Below are 15,452 nucleotides of genomic sequence, written 5' to 3' on the forward strand. Positions count from 1 at the left end.
CATATGTTTTGTCACCCATTCAAATTGTTTTTTTTCAAATTTGCTTTCTAAGTCATTGGCTACACACATGGTTAAATTTGAACTTCAGTCAAATTTGTAGCATTTGCCCTTTGTATGCTAAGAATGTCTGGTTAGAATGCAGCTACTCCCAGGCCTTTTGAGTCTCACACAGCATTCAGTTGCATTAGTTCAAAGCAGCTCACTCACCTTTCTTCCCATCTAGGCTTTCAGCAACACCTACCCCTTCCTGCAGATGTAATCTTCCCAATAACATCAGCTCCTTCTAGGCATCCTGCTGGTCTTTCACACCATTTTGTAGCTTTATCAGCAAAACAGCCCAAGTAATGATGACAGCAATATGCTGAATCCTAGAAACTACATTATAGTAGATCAAATTATTTTAAAAAGTTTGCCTAAGAGGTTACTGGTTAACTAAACACTTTGTACATGTTCTTGACTAGACTTTAGGCTTTAAAATTTTTGTTGCTGAGAGATTTAACTGCTTGTTGACAGTTATATCCCCGTGTTGCGTATTAGGTTTTTGCCAATAAAGTGGTAAAAAGATTGAATGACCCATGTACCCTTTGCTTTATGCATAGGAAAAAAGAAAAGAAAGATGAAAAAAGACTCCATAACTTTTTGGACAAACCTACTTTTATAATACAAGTCACTAATGCATTTACATGTCCTGCTCCCCATATTTTCACCAAGTTTAGAATGCCAAGGACCACAATAGGGATCAGTGGTAATTTATCAACCTCCCCTTCCCCTCACTTCTTTAGCCTTTCACCACTTTAGAAAGTAGAGAACAGTTGTCCTATTTAAAACAATGAATCTGAAGCTTCTGATTGCCTCTTTAGTGGTATGATGGTACCTCGATTATTTAGGGAACAAAATCTGTTTTCACATTTTATAAAAATGGTGATCAGATTTCTACAAGTAGTGAACAAACAAGTGGTGATGATTTTTCAGTTAATCACCTTTGTCTATTAGGTTTGGATAGAGTAAATTAGTGGATGATCTTTGGTGAGGTCTTCATTTGGTAATTTTCCAGAAATCCAAACACCATAGAAAAATTAAAGACCACTCTGTTATAAAAACTATTGTTTTTTGTTGTTGTGTCCATGTAATAAAAAAAATCCATTTATTTGCTGTACTGTGACAATGTTATCAGTGAGAAGAAATGATCACAGAGAAGCCAAAGACAAGAATAAAAATAGAAAGAGGTACAATAGATACTTTTAGCAAGTTGTATTTAGTGATTTTTTAATTAATTTAAAAATCTTTTATATTTATATATGTAGTCTGAATCCACTTCTTTGGGCACTCTGTTAAGCAGTAGTACAAGAAAAAAATTAGGAGGTTCTGGAACTTTTGTTTACTTTGTTTTTTTATAAATTTAGTAATATAAATTAGTGATTAGGTTTCTAAAAGCAGAGAACATTATAAAGGGACAATTGTTACAGATATAGGTATTAGAAATATATGATACTGTACAAGTGGCACCAGAACAAGAGATGAGGGGATTCTATCAATTAAAACAACTGTTAGAAAATCTCTTCAAATGAACACAAAAATGAATGAACGCAATGAATAAACTGACTGGGGTTTTTAACCTTTCCCACTCAACAGGATACAAGTTTTACATATACATACACTTTAAATGTTAAAAAAGAAAATTCCTACCTCTGAGTAGTCTTTATGTATCACACATTGTTTTTATTTGACTTGTAGGTGCTGAATTTGTTCTTGGCCTTACTCCTGAGCTCTTTCAGCTCTGACAATCTTTCAGCTACTGATGATGATGGTGAAATGAATAATCTCCAGATTGCAGTGGGCAGGATCCAGAGGGGGGTGTCTTATGTTAAAAAATGCCTCCGTGATTTTTTCCAGAAATTGTTTTTAAGAGCTAAAAAAGATGCAGATGACACAAAACAGCTGGAAGAGCTGAGAATTAGACGTGATAATGGCATTTATACAAATATTGTGGTGCAGAACCTCAAAGTAAAAAATTACCGTCAAGAAGCAAGCGGGACAACCAGTGGGATAGGAAGCAGTATAGAGAAGTATGGAAGTGATGAGAAGGACTGTATGGCTGTTAGTAACCAACAGTGCCTCACCGTAGCAGTGCCTATTGCGGCCGGAGAGTCGGACTTTGATAACCCAAATACTGATTTCAGTAGTGAATCTGACCCTGAAGAGAGTAAAGAGGTAAGACTTAATACAAATGGCACATTAAAGATTGCTGTTTTTTTCTAGGCTATTTCCTGTTCTTTAATGAAAAAGCTATTACATAATTCCGACTGGAGAATGGAAAAGTTGATACCAATATCATATAGTTTTGCCTAGGTGTGGTGTAATTAAAGTTACTAGTTACTAAAATTGGTTTGGTTTTTGAACAAAAGTAAATTGTATAAAACAGAGTTATATATAACATTACTTGTTAGTTGTTTCATAAGTACATAATTTGGTTTGCAAATCTTCATTGAGTTTAACCAAAAGCCACATAGGGTCTGATTGATTGGTATACCTTTGGCTAATTGAAGAGAAGTGGGAAAAAAAAAACTTGAATTGCCAGAAGACTTCTGAAACCAGAGCCCTCTCTGGGTATCAAAACCTATTTTTGAAAACTCATTGGTTTCTAGGGCAAACTGTAATAGCCATGAAAAGCCAGGTTCAACTAAAAAACACCAACCAGCTCCGGAAGGTAGTGCCCAATAGGTTAGAATTTTTAGGTCTTTGCTTTTGTACTCATAAAAAAAAATATACATATAAGCTTGTGGTATATGGTCTACTGTGTAGGGTGAGCTCTCACCATATTATGCACAGCATACTTGTATATTGTAGCACACTTACTTCTAAAGCTTTGTACACATCAGATGATTATCGTCCATTTATCGCTTCAGGGCTGGTATCAGACAGGAATCTGACATGTGTACAGCGCTTGTCCGATGTCATAGATCCATGAACGTTGGATGAGGAATGACTGCAATGCCAGTGGAGGGAGTGGGGTGCCGCTCGCTCATTCTTCTCCCTCCCCTCCCCATAGTGCAGAATGGCACTGTATGTACAGCACTCATTCATGCATCTTTCAGTCTTTTGGCGTTGGAAAGTATTGTAAAAGATCCTGTCCTACAACAAAAATCTAACGTGTGTACATAGCCTTAGTGTGCCTCCCTCCAGTAGTGACAGATCTGGCCTTTACTCACCGCTTCATCAAACACTTCATCCATGTTGCCTGCCATTTTATTTTAAATCTGAAATACCTTTTTGGACGCTAAAATACCAAACCCCTTATGCATTAGCTGTTCAGACTAAATCTGAGAAAAGATGGAAGAAGCATGGAGCCAAGATTTTTCTAGCAAAAAGATTTTGCATTTCACCCTCTCCAAAAAAAAAGTAAAATTCCTAACAGTTTTTAAGAGTAAGACCTTATAAGAAAATCATAGGGGTAAATAACCTGTAACCCTGGTCATGTACAACATTGTTTTTACACATAGTGTAGCCATTCCTAGTGGTTTTCTGCTTTCTGAAAATGTTACTTCATACAGGAGAAGTATTGTACCTGTTTTTTAATAGTAACAAAAAAAAATTGCCATAGCAACTGATTGAAAATTACCTGATTTTTCCACTTTGATTTTTAATAAAGGTTACTGTGTGTTTTTGATGTGTTTTGTTACTCTAAAATATGTAGACCACACACAGTTAAAATAATATTTAATAATAATTGTATTAGAATATTATGTATCAGTTTACTCTGCATCTTTGCCTTTTTGTACCACTAACAGTTTTATTTCCATTTTTCTTGAACATAATGAACTAATTAGAAGAATTCCAATAGAATGCAGCTAATTAGTAAGCTTGTGTGAGCTATTTGAGAAATATTTCTTGTGGTCAAATATTTTCTATGTGGTCATAAACTTTGTGACAATTTTAGAAGCACCTGACTGCAATGTTTCCCAGTTTTGATACTTAGATTAGTAAAATCAGCATGATTGTTATTATAGTGGTTTAACTACACTTTTAATTGCAATGGTGAGTGAACCATTTAGTTCCAGGTGATTTGGTTTTAATGAAAACTGATAGAAATCTTCCAAATTTACCATGAAATTGCATTAGAATGTAACACAAAACCTTGTTGTATTTATGTATGTTGAACATACTATTGTAGCTGATGATGAGAGTCATCATAAAAAACTATCTTTGTAAAATGTAAATGCATGAATATTTATCACTGCATGCCCAAACCTACACAAGTATCTTTTTTTGCTGCTCCCTACATGTTATAGTGCCCCAAAACCTGAAATCTTCACATATAGATCTTTACAGAAATCTTTCCTAACATTTCTACCATAGGACAACTACCCTGTTTTAGGAAAATGTTGCAAAAATTAATTATATCTCATTGTACATGTTCAATAAGCTAAAAATAGCAAATAAAAGAACAAATAACGTGGCGTATTTAGTATGTTTGGCACATCATGAAATAAAGCCAAATAAAAAAGCCAGAGTCACAGAAAGTGAATTTTTTTATGTAGTTAAAAAGAAAAGGATTACTTTGCACACAGTTATTAATTGGTTCATATTTGAGAGAGAAGCACAGACACTTCAGTGGTCCCATACTGTATGTGCACTGTGATTTTGGTACTGGAACACGGCATTTTCAGGTAGAGGAGAATGACTGCCTGGATTTGAAGAAAGACATTCCATGAGATTGTGGAACTTCAAATTAAACTATAGAAGGTGAACAGAGGGGCTAAAAAACATCCTGTGTAGTTTCAGGCATATGTGTGAAAATAATAATTATGATGCTTTTTCTTTGTCCTTTACTTTTAAATCTAGGCGCATGCAACATAGCGGAAAAATGACATATTATGACCTTTTTTTGGTTCCCCTTCTCACTTCTCACAGGGGTAAAAAACAAGTTGGAGGAGACAAGAATACAGCTCTGGTGTTTATTTTTAACAAGACACAGCAACGTGTCCCTTCAAGTAATCTATATGGTTATGCTACCGATGACTATCAGTCTGCATGCAGCTCAGCTATGGGCCTTCTCATCCATTGCAACACAATGAGAATTCTGCACAGCTGTCCCAAGTGCTGAACTGTTTAACTTGACCATAAGCATGATCATGCAAGACTGGCAAACCTGCTCTGTTCTGTGAATTCAGCAAGGTCTCAGAAGTTCACAACACAGGGTGGGCAGTTGCCACTCTCCATGGTGCTGAAATGTACAAGAGCAGCATGTTGCTTTGACTGATCATATGTTTCATCAACTCTCAAGTTGATGCTGCTATTTACAGGCTGCATGTACTCCGTGGTCACTGATGCCACTTTACCTAAATAATGTGCATGCCATGCTCTTCAGGAAGACTAACTAAAGTATTTTTACAATTTGAAATGTAAGGTGAAAATGCAAAGGGGGACATGCATCATTTTTCAAAAAATATGTATTTGTTAAAATTTCCATATATAAAACGTACAAATAGTACATTTACAGCCAGATTAAATGAAAAGAATTGTGATTAGGAAGTTACAGAGACCATTGAGACTTTATGCATGGACTCTATTTGTATTTACTCATGATGTCATAAGGTATTTACTTGGTTTGCTTCATCTTTATGGAAGATCCGATTACTTTTGTTGTTTGTGCCTGCCATTTTACACAACTGGTGTTGTCTGACAACATCTAACCAAAAGCCTGTATAAATACCAACTCTGCCCAGGGATTACAAACTCTGCCCATCACAGTTTTCTGAAATTTGATTATGGTCTCACTTGATACAATATAAATATATGCACCAGGTATAATTCCCAAAAAGCTATTTGCCTGATCTATTCCCACTACAGGAAGAGTCACATCATGGGAGACAAGATCTTAGGAAGGGAAAACATAGGCCAAAATATGGCTCCATTCCAACTACAGCAAGGAAGTGTGTTGCTGTACAAACCTGCGTGGCTGTCTGTTGCAATGCTAACCACATTATTTACACTGATTGGGACAGTGCCCCAAAACAGACAGAAATGCATGCAACAGTACATTAACAAAACACACTGCAGTGCAATGCATAAGTGGGAACATCAGACATTGCTCTCTATGCATTGTCTGATGTCCTTGCCCATTGTAAACTATGTGAAGCACTATACTCTACCCCATGTATTGGGTACAAGGCCTATGGGTCCGAATTCTGTAGTTCAAAAAGGCTTTGCAAATTACATGTTTGATATGGCTGTACTGAATTTTAGAAAAAAAATCTTCAGGACTACTACTACTCCTCTTGCCCCACAAGAAAAATTGCAAGGTAAGTAGTAAGAGTAGGGTTTTTAGCATTTGAATCTCAGTTTAAAGCAGTTTTCTTATGCTGCTTCAGGTTTATATATCCTAACACCTGTAGTTTAAGTTTTTGCAAATCATTTTCTCATAGCTCAGCATCTACTGACATATTAATATTGCTATTATACCCTTAAATCATCTTACCCATAGCCCGAACATAATATACTAACTGAATGAAAAACCTCGGTGAATTGCAATTAATATCAAGAGTTTAGAGCTTACTGGGGAGACTCAGGCAACAGAGAGGCATAGGTGATCAGTAAAGAAGCCATGTCAATAGATGTACAAGTCACATCACTGGGGTTACATCATCTCCTGTTGCCTGAAGCTTCCAGCTGGCTACAATGAAGAGTTTAATTGAAACGTTTTCTCACCTTCATCCTATTTAAATACATGGGGTTGATTTACTAAAGAAATATAGAATGTTCACTTACCTAGGTGGATTGCCACTGTTCAAGATACATCTCGGTTAGCTTAGTAAATGAGATGAAGTTCTGCTGACTTCAACCATCCAATCACATGCAACACATCATTTGTAGATTCCATTGCATGTAGTTGGTTATTCTTTGCAAGTGAGTTTTCCCTTGCAAGGTGATAATAATTCTCCTTGGCAAGTGAACATCCTAAAACCTTTTATAAAACCCCCCTATTGTGCAAATATAGTTTTAGGGAATATTCAGAAAGATTATCCAGGGGTACAACACCACAGATAATAGTAGCTACACACATTTCCCTGGTCTTCATCTGGAATGTTGAAAACCTATCCAATCCAATGTGTGTCAGAAACATAACCCAGCATTTATAGCCACATGAATAACTCAGTCATCTTTATAACAAAAACATAATGGCAGCTATCTGCTATGAAAGAGCTATTGCACTTACTTCCCTGGTAGCTTGTGTCCCCTAACCTCCTCCTGTTCAAGCGCTACCATGTCCATCAGAATCTTTAGAACTGGGCAATTCTGTAAGTGTTGGTTGCCTTTGTATCAATCACTTCTGCAGGAGAATCTGAATTTTTGCAGATCTACATTGGCTGTGGCATGAATGAACACTCTGGCTTGCACATCTATAGTTAGGGGTAGTTTATTGTATACTTACCGGTTGAGGTAGGTAGGGAGAGGGATAGAGTAAGAGAGTGTTAGGTGGTTGCAGTTCAAACTCTAAATGGCATGTAGTCCAAATCACAGATTAGCTTCTAACTTGGGATGAACAAATGTAAACTATTATTCTCTTCAGGGAATCGAAGAAATACATCTATCTTGGAGTGGGTCTCCTTTACATAGTGACAATCCAGAGTTAAGGACAAGGACTGTCATGAAGCTCATTTCTGCAGTCCCTCCTCCAGAGGCCTTTGTCCATGTGCGTTATAGAATAAAAAGGTCACTTTATTCCAGTTATCTAGGATTGTAGTAAGGTGACTAAGTTACTTGTGTGCCTAGAAATGCTGGTGTATGTTCCTAACACTCATCCAAAGTAAGAAAAAGGTATTTTGATAAGCAAAGATACATCAACTTTACAAATCAACTCCAGGTAAATGTGACTAACCACTACTAGCTATACCATGACCTGGACAAAAGAGAACCTTAACAGTTTGTGCCATATTCAATTGGAAAACACTTTTTTTCCCTTATCATTTAAACAGTAAAATAGCATGAGAGGTAATATTTTGGAATGGATTGCTGGAGAGCCTCTGTAAGCCATGAATATATATAGGTAGGAAAGTTTGATGTAGACCTGCTAGAAGAAAGCATGAATAGTAGCTGAAAAAAGTAATATTCTGGAATTGATTGCTGGAGAGCCTCCATAAGTCACAAATAATAAAGTCATTTGAAGGTAAAAAAACCCTATTAAATTCATAAATTCTTGAACAAATTTTTTACTGGAAAAGATATATTAATTTAGGGATTCCATCTAATTCCACCTGCATAATATTTTAATGTATGAATTTGCACCTGTTCCCTTAAAACTTGTACTAAATGAATGGCCATGGCATTTATTACTATCTATGCTTTGCAGGCATGTCATGTATCGGCTGGAGAATTTTTGCCCTATTTGATGCTATAGTATATGACACAAACCCATTCTCTAGAAAACAATTGTAAATATTATAATATAAATAGGACAGCAGAGCTGTATTGCATACCGAGCCAATGAAAATATAAAACTGTATACTTTTTTGTAAATTAATAAAAAAAAACTTTTTCTGTAGGTATTGTAGGGTCATTGTTGTATAGGTTAAAAAGTAAGATTGGCTCTGTTTTCTACAACATACTTAAGACCTACAGAAGACTTAAAGCTTACCATAACTAAACTCACAATACTCACCTGTCCCTTTTCTGTGGGAGGACAACACCATCTTCTTCTTTCTCTTCCTTAAAATGATTTTTGGCCTTCCTGATTAGCCAGGCTGGGATGAAATAACTCATAATTCTTACCAGACACGTGCAAGGGACGTCTGATTGCTGGGTATCCCTGCATTGGGTATTGCTAGGTATCTGCATGCACAGCACAGTGAAATTTGATGGCGATCAGGCACATAAGAACAGTTATTGCAGAGGGGCATCACCTATCCCATTATGCAATAAAAACCTCCCTGATAGCCAGATGTTAAGTGAGACTAGTTCTACTTTAAATGCTAGATAAATCTGATACCATTACTCTTATTTTAGACAGATCATACCTGAAATGAACCAATGCTTTTCCCATGTAGAGCAAAGCAACAGGTTCACTTATATTCCTGGCCTCGGGTGTTGCTTTTACTTACCTTACCTTCAATATTATGAAGCAGCAGAAGATATCCAATGCCTTCAGGTATGAAGGAGTATGTGGCCTATTCTTCTTCCAACATAACTTTGGAGACTCTTACCAACTGGTGGTTTAGGCATCCTGTGTAAGTTAGCCTTATGTAAGCTCATGTAGTTGCAATAGACTCCTTTTTTTTAGTCCAAAAGGGTGTGATCAGAGTGCTGGGGGAGTTGGGGGTAAGGATATGTGAACATAAGTGCATATGTCAGCACAGATTCACTTAAATTTCCTTCCAAATCCAAAAGGAATTGTCCACATGTTACCACTTTTGGTCAAATTCTTCGTATTTGGGAACTTTGAGTAACATAGTATCCCAAAGGACGTGTTGCTCAAGGTCAATATCATTTCACAGATCATTAAACATATACTCAACATTACACTTTAACTGATATTTCATTTCAAATAGATGAGTGCAGGTTAAATTGCCCACCAGCTTCTACGACCTTCAAATGAATAGCCACTAACTGGTATCCTACATTGGTAGGAGGGTCTGATGTAGACCTGCTGGAAGAAAGTAGTTTGGTGGTTCTTGCAGTAATGTGGAGGATATAAAAAGGAAAAAAGAAAGATCCAGAATGGAAGTACAAAAAGATTTGGTGAATGTTAGAGCAACCTGCAATGTTATTGCATGGGTGATGGCTATCCTGTAATATAGTAGTGTACTATATTGAAAATAATATGTCAAATTTGGAATTCACTAAACAATTTGTACCAAATAAATACAGGGAAAATGTAATATTAGCATATGAAACACACAGCTCACATTAGTATATTTGACAAAAGTTGCCATTCCATACCTTAAGGAGAAAACTAAATACATACTTTGAAATCTTCTGTTGTCTAAACTCAGTTTTGGTTTAGTAATTATGAATCTTCTGTACTTTACCATTGACGGCTTTCAATTTTTATTTTTTCCACATTGGACAAATTTGCAGGACAACACCAAAAACCACCTTCCTGAATAAAACTGTGATCGATAGGATCAGTGTCGCATGGTAACCTTAACTAATGATTAACTAGCTGCCATCTGAAAACTGATCTGTGATTGGTTAATTTATGTCAAATATTGCTCCACATTGTAAAACTGGTGCTTTACCAATTTGTACGTTTTTATATGTAGCTTCCTAACTTTATTTCACTGTTTGACTTTGCAGAAGGTAAAACTTTCCAGCTCCTCTGAGGGTAGCACAATAGACATCAGACCACCAGGAATGGAAGGAGAAGATGATTTCTTGGGTTATGACTATGAGGAGACACTTAATCCAGAGTCATGCTTTACAGATGGTATGTTCCATTCACATTGCCAATGTTTCTGCCATGCTTCATGCTACTGATTTTTCTTAACTGAATATTATAGCCAACATGTTCCACAACAGATGGTACTGATCAGCCAAAACTAGTAAGTCATTTAACTAAGCTTGTTATGTGATAGTAAAAATGTTTCTCTATACATCCAAGTGGTTTCCCTAGTTGAAATTAGTCTCAAGAACAAACTTCAGCATTTCATGGCTATGTATTTCATTTTTACAGATATAAATAATAAATCTAAGCCATTAAATGATTGTCCAAATTATTAAACACTGAAAATAAGTAATAAATAAATAAGTATGTAGATCTTATAAACACACATATGAATAAATATTAGTTCAATAAGTGTCCTTGCAGAGAGTGCCTCGATCAAGATTATATCCAAACATCCCCAGTTTGATCAATAAAACCCAAATGCATCATCATCCTGTTGATTAGACAAGAAGTATTCCAATAATCTTCACTGACTGAATAGGTCAAAAAAGTTTTGGGGAAGGGAGGTGTAAAAAATCTTTCACAATCACTATCTCACCATTTTTGGAACTGAACTAATACCTTATGTACAGTATACAACTGTCTGATGGCTGCCCACATCCAATTCTCCAAAAGGAATCAAAGCAAAACAAAACCTTTGGAAAAAATGTACCCAATTGCATAATATGGCGCATTTGACCTAAATTATCTCCAGCACTACAAAGTCAGTCTCCCTTTCACAGACGGTGCTTCCATCTTTACCTTGACTTCTGGCTTTGGAGTCTTTAGACTTTTAAGTGGTGGGCAATATAAAAGCAATATGTTACATCTATATCTTCATGTTGCATGTGTGTGTAATTCAGTCTCATCATAACTACTCTGGCAATCTGACAATACTCACCCTAAAGCCCTGTACAGAGGTTTGATGGATGTCAGAAAGTTGTCACTGGAAACAATCAATCATGAAGGACAAATGATAAATTCTGTGCAAAGTGAATGGCGAAAGGATGAGTGAATGGCACCTTGCTGTGCTCTCCTCCACTAAAATGCACAATCGTCGCTCCTAATCAGTTGTTTATCCACCACAGCCATGAACGATGTTGGAGGACAACTGTACACATGTAGGAAATTTGCCGTTTAGTGGACAATTATCTGATGTGTGTACATAGCTTAAGCCATGTTTTTGCAAAATAAACACCTTTCCCAGACAAGGCACCATTTCACAAACTTTTACACCTTCTATCAAGTTCTTGGACAATCGTCACAAAATATCATCCCCTAATGGGCGGATTACAGAAAGCCTAATGGATAAGTAGTGAAATGTCTTCCACAATACAGTATTTTTCCATTTTTTGTAAATTACCACTGTTAGTGCAACCAAAGTATCTGACTTCACCAATACTGTGACATCTTCCAGTGGTAGCCTCACAATTTAGAGTGAGATAGGGTTACATCTTTGATTATTTACTGAATGTTTTTAAGTTCTAAGCTGCTTCATGTAACCCCCCAATTTCACTTGCATAGAAAATATTTTAAAGCCATTGGGCTTGATTTTTTAAAGCTCTCCAAGGCTGGAGAGGATACACTTTCATCTGCTGGGTGATCCAGCAAACCTTGAATGGATCTGGTCCAGGATTCAAAACATGTACTAGCAAATAGCAAATGACTTTGAAGAAATCCATTCCAGGTTTGCTGGATCACTCGGCTTTTATGATTAAAGTGTACCCTCTCCAGCCTTGGAGATCTTTCTTAAATCAGGCTCATTGCTTCAACATATTTTTAGAGCACAGATATAAAAAAAAATCAACATTGCGAAAGCATTCCTTCGAAAAGTAAAAGCTGCAGCAACTGTTCTATTGAGTCTGTGGACTTCTTAGGGGCAGGAAAAACCCTTATTAGCAGTCTTAATTGATTACTTGCCAGCTCTTTTTTTCTTGTCCCCAGGCTGCGTGGAGAAATGTGCATGTTGCCGAATAAACATTGAAGAAGGGAGAGGAAAAACATGGTGGAACCTCAGGAAAACCTGCTACCTTATTGTGGAGCACAGCTGGTTTGAATCATTTATAATCCTCATGATTCTTCTAAGCAGCGGGGCCTTGGTAAGAACAACACACTTAGTATTTTACTACGCCAACCTAATCAGACTTGTTTAATTCTCTCTTGTACTGCTGTTTTTAAAATGAAAGTGAATAGTGAAGGAATTACACATTAGTTAGTATTAAGTGGCAGTTGGGCATGGTTAGCTTAACAATTTAATATAGAAGGCATGAAAGGAGTTGCCTGCTGCTGCCTATGCCCGGTTACCGGCTTGGCTGTTGGCTTACGATATCACACAGGGGCTCATCTATAACTCAAGAACTGTTCCAGAACAAGAGGAAAATAGTTAACACATTGTAGAAATCAATCCTATTTATTGTTCTGGACAAATATGTTTTACCTACAATAGATTTTAAGTTGTGCTTATCTCTTTGATTCCATTCAGTAAGGGTTTACCAAGGAAGAAACGGGCATTTACCTGTGGTATCTTTAATCTATCTTTCATATTGCACTATATGCCTTTCATTTTTGCATGTCCCTAGGTCAAACAATTAACCAATCATTTTACAGATATGCTAACCACTGCTGACACATACATGGCCTTTTAATAGTGATACTCCCAATTAGCCTACCTAAATGTACCTCTACTCTTGGTGACTGGCTGCCAGTACCCTCCTACTCTCTGCCAGTTTTCCGTGCTGGATAGCATATGTACTTAATATACAAATTGCTTTTATGTAGTGATATCCATAATATTTAAACATATTCAATGCATTTAAATAATTGGACCACATTGAATATTTATATATTTGTTTGCAATCCCCTTGGCTAAGTTAAAATGTGGAGTTCCGTATTGTTCATGCTGTACAAGTAACATCTCTTTATAATTTGGCCTCATTTTTTTTCAGGCTTTTGAAGATATTAATATTGAGAAGCATAAAACTATCAAGACCGTGTTGGAATATTCTGACAGAGTTTTTACCTACGTGTTTATAGCAGAAATGCTCTTAAAATGGGTGGCCTATGGATTTGTTGCATATTTCACTAATGCCTGGTGCTGGTTGGATTTTCTGATTGTAGATGTACGTACACCCATCTGTTTCATGCAGCTGTGCCCAGAAAGTCATAAAATGCTTAGGGATAGTTCCCACAGACAGGAGCAGTGTAACTGCAGCCACCTATAGTCAACGAATAGAAGTGGTTGGGGTGAATTATGACCATCAATCAAATGTATGCCAATGCTTGTCATTTTGAAGGAGCATGGAAGTGGTGGCGGCTCAACAGCACGAAAAGCTGCTAGACCGTCAGTATGAACTAAGCTCAAAAGTATAACTTGATGTTATAAGCAGATCCGATTTTATTAGATTTGTTTAATGTAGTGCAGTGACATGTATATGGGTCATTATAGGACTTATAGAGCTCTATTTATAAAACAGCAACTAAGACATTCCATCAAACATTCCCTTGTGGGAATTTTTCAGCTCAATGTGTTTTAATAGTAGTAATTAATTCCCACCAGGAAATGTTTGTGGAAATGTCATATTCCCTGTTTTATAATTAAGTTTTTCTTTTTAAATCCACCAACATACATTTATGTATCTTTGCTGTGCTTTATTAAATAAACAATGTTTCTTTTCTATCAATATTCAGCAAAAATTACTTTGCCAATGGCAGACTGCAATAAATGGGGAGCATGAAATAAAATTGGTTTTTGGTGGATTTTAGGGGGCTTTATGTAGTTCTTTCTTCTTCTTTTTACAAAAAGAAAAACAGCAAAAAAATTAGATATAGTAAGGTAAGATACTTAAGGCAACAGTACACACATAATAATTAAAATAACTAAAAGAAACAAAACAAAAAAAAAGAAAAACAGAAATGGGAGCTGTCCTGAATACTCCCCTAAAAAAAACTTTAGTCAATCAAAACTTTTGCCTTAATGAACAAAACCCACCCCTTTTTACTTCCTGCATACTCCTATTGCCCAGTAAGGCTGTCCATTATAGGGATGGGCACATGGGGAGGTGGGGTTAAGCAGCAAACCCTGACGCTACTCAGCAGTGTCAGAGCTTTGTCATAACCAGTTAGGATTCAGCCATAATAGGAGGATTTGGAAGGGTGATTTATATATATATGTACAGGTATTACTGTGTGCACATATTTTATACCTGCAGTGATGTTATAGATATTTTATATACATTAAAATACTATATTGTAATATGTATGTGCCAAATAAAAATTAAATGTATTTGTCATTTTTTTCTTTTTAAGATATCTTTGGTTAGCCTTATAGCCAATGCTTTGGGGTACTCAGAATTAGGGGCAATCAAGTCACTTAGAACACTGCGGGCACTGAGACCCCTAAGAGCCCTGTCACGGTTTGAAGGGATGAGGGTAAGTTCATGTTTAAAAATCATGTTTTCAGTGTCTCTCTATATATTTTTAGGTGCATACTGTATGTATTCAGTCCCAACCCACCTACAGTAGCATACCTGGCACACTTACAACGTGGCTATGAATTGTGATGCAGCTGCTTAATGTTCTCATGCTGCAACAAATGATGTTACTAGCAAGATTTCCAAGTTATGAATGAAAAAATTAAGATTTGGTTTTACATACACTGGGTTTGATCTAATAAGGGTTTGTATGCTGTTCACTTGGCAAAGTAAATTATCTGTTTACAACAGGATATGTCACTTGGCTTAGAGAAAGGTCTATTGTTAAATGAAGAGGTTTAGCAAGCTAAAAAGGTTTGATATGTATTCAAGGGAAACTCATTACAGAAAACAGCATTGCTGTCCCTACTTTCAGAAATATTCTCTGACTCATCAGTATGACAGTCTTAAGTAGTGTTTCTCAACAAGTGTTCTTTCAGAGCATGCAATGTATTTATTGTATTGTGAGCTGTTAATATAGTATTTAGATAAGAGGTTCCCTAAGACCTGGAAGTTATTTTAACGTTTCCGCCATGTTAAAAAGGTTTAAAAAGACTGATCCA

The 15,452-nt window shown here is 36.3% G+C and overlaps 1 protein-coding gene across 4 annotated transcripts in view; it reads left to right on the top strand.

Annotated features, from left to right (window-relative positions):
• LOC140335556 (sodium channel protein type 2 subunit alpha-like) overlaps positions 1-15,452 on the top strand; it is a 92,702-nt gene that overhangs the window by 61,184 nt on the left and 16,066 nt on the right. For all 4 annotated transcript variants that reach the window (XR_011921725.1, XM_072418273.1, XM_072418271.1 and 1 more), the window contains 5 exons: positions 1,735-2,211; positions 10,294-10,423; positions 12,365-12,519; positions 13,366-13,539; positions 14,726-14,848. Coding sequence is in view for 3 of the 4 variants with exons in the window: in XM_072418273.1 (XP_072274374.1) it covers positions 1,735-2,211; positions 10,294-10,423; positions 12,365-12,519; positions 13,366-13,539; positions 14,726-14,848 (1,059 nt within the window). In the remaining variant the exon portion in view is untranslated. The remainder of the gene's footprint in view (positions 1-1,734; positions 2,212-10,293; positions 10,424-12,364; positions 12,520-13,365; positions 13,540-14,725; positions 14,849-15,452) is intronic.

This window comes from Pyxicephalus adspersus, chromosome 7 (assembly GCF_032062135.1).
Source record: "Pyxicephalus adspersus chromosome 7, UCB_Pads_2.0, whole genome shotgun sequence".
Taxonomy (NCBI): Eukaryota; Metazoa; Chordata; class Amphibia; order Anura; family Pyxicephalidae; genus Pyxicephalus; species Pyxicephalus adspersus.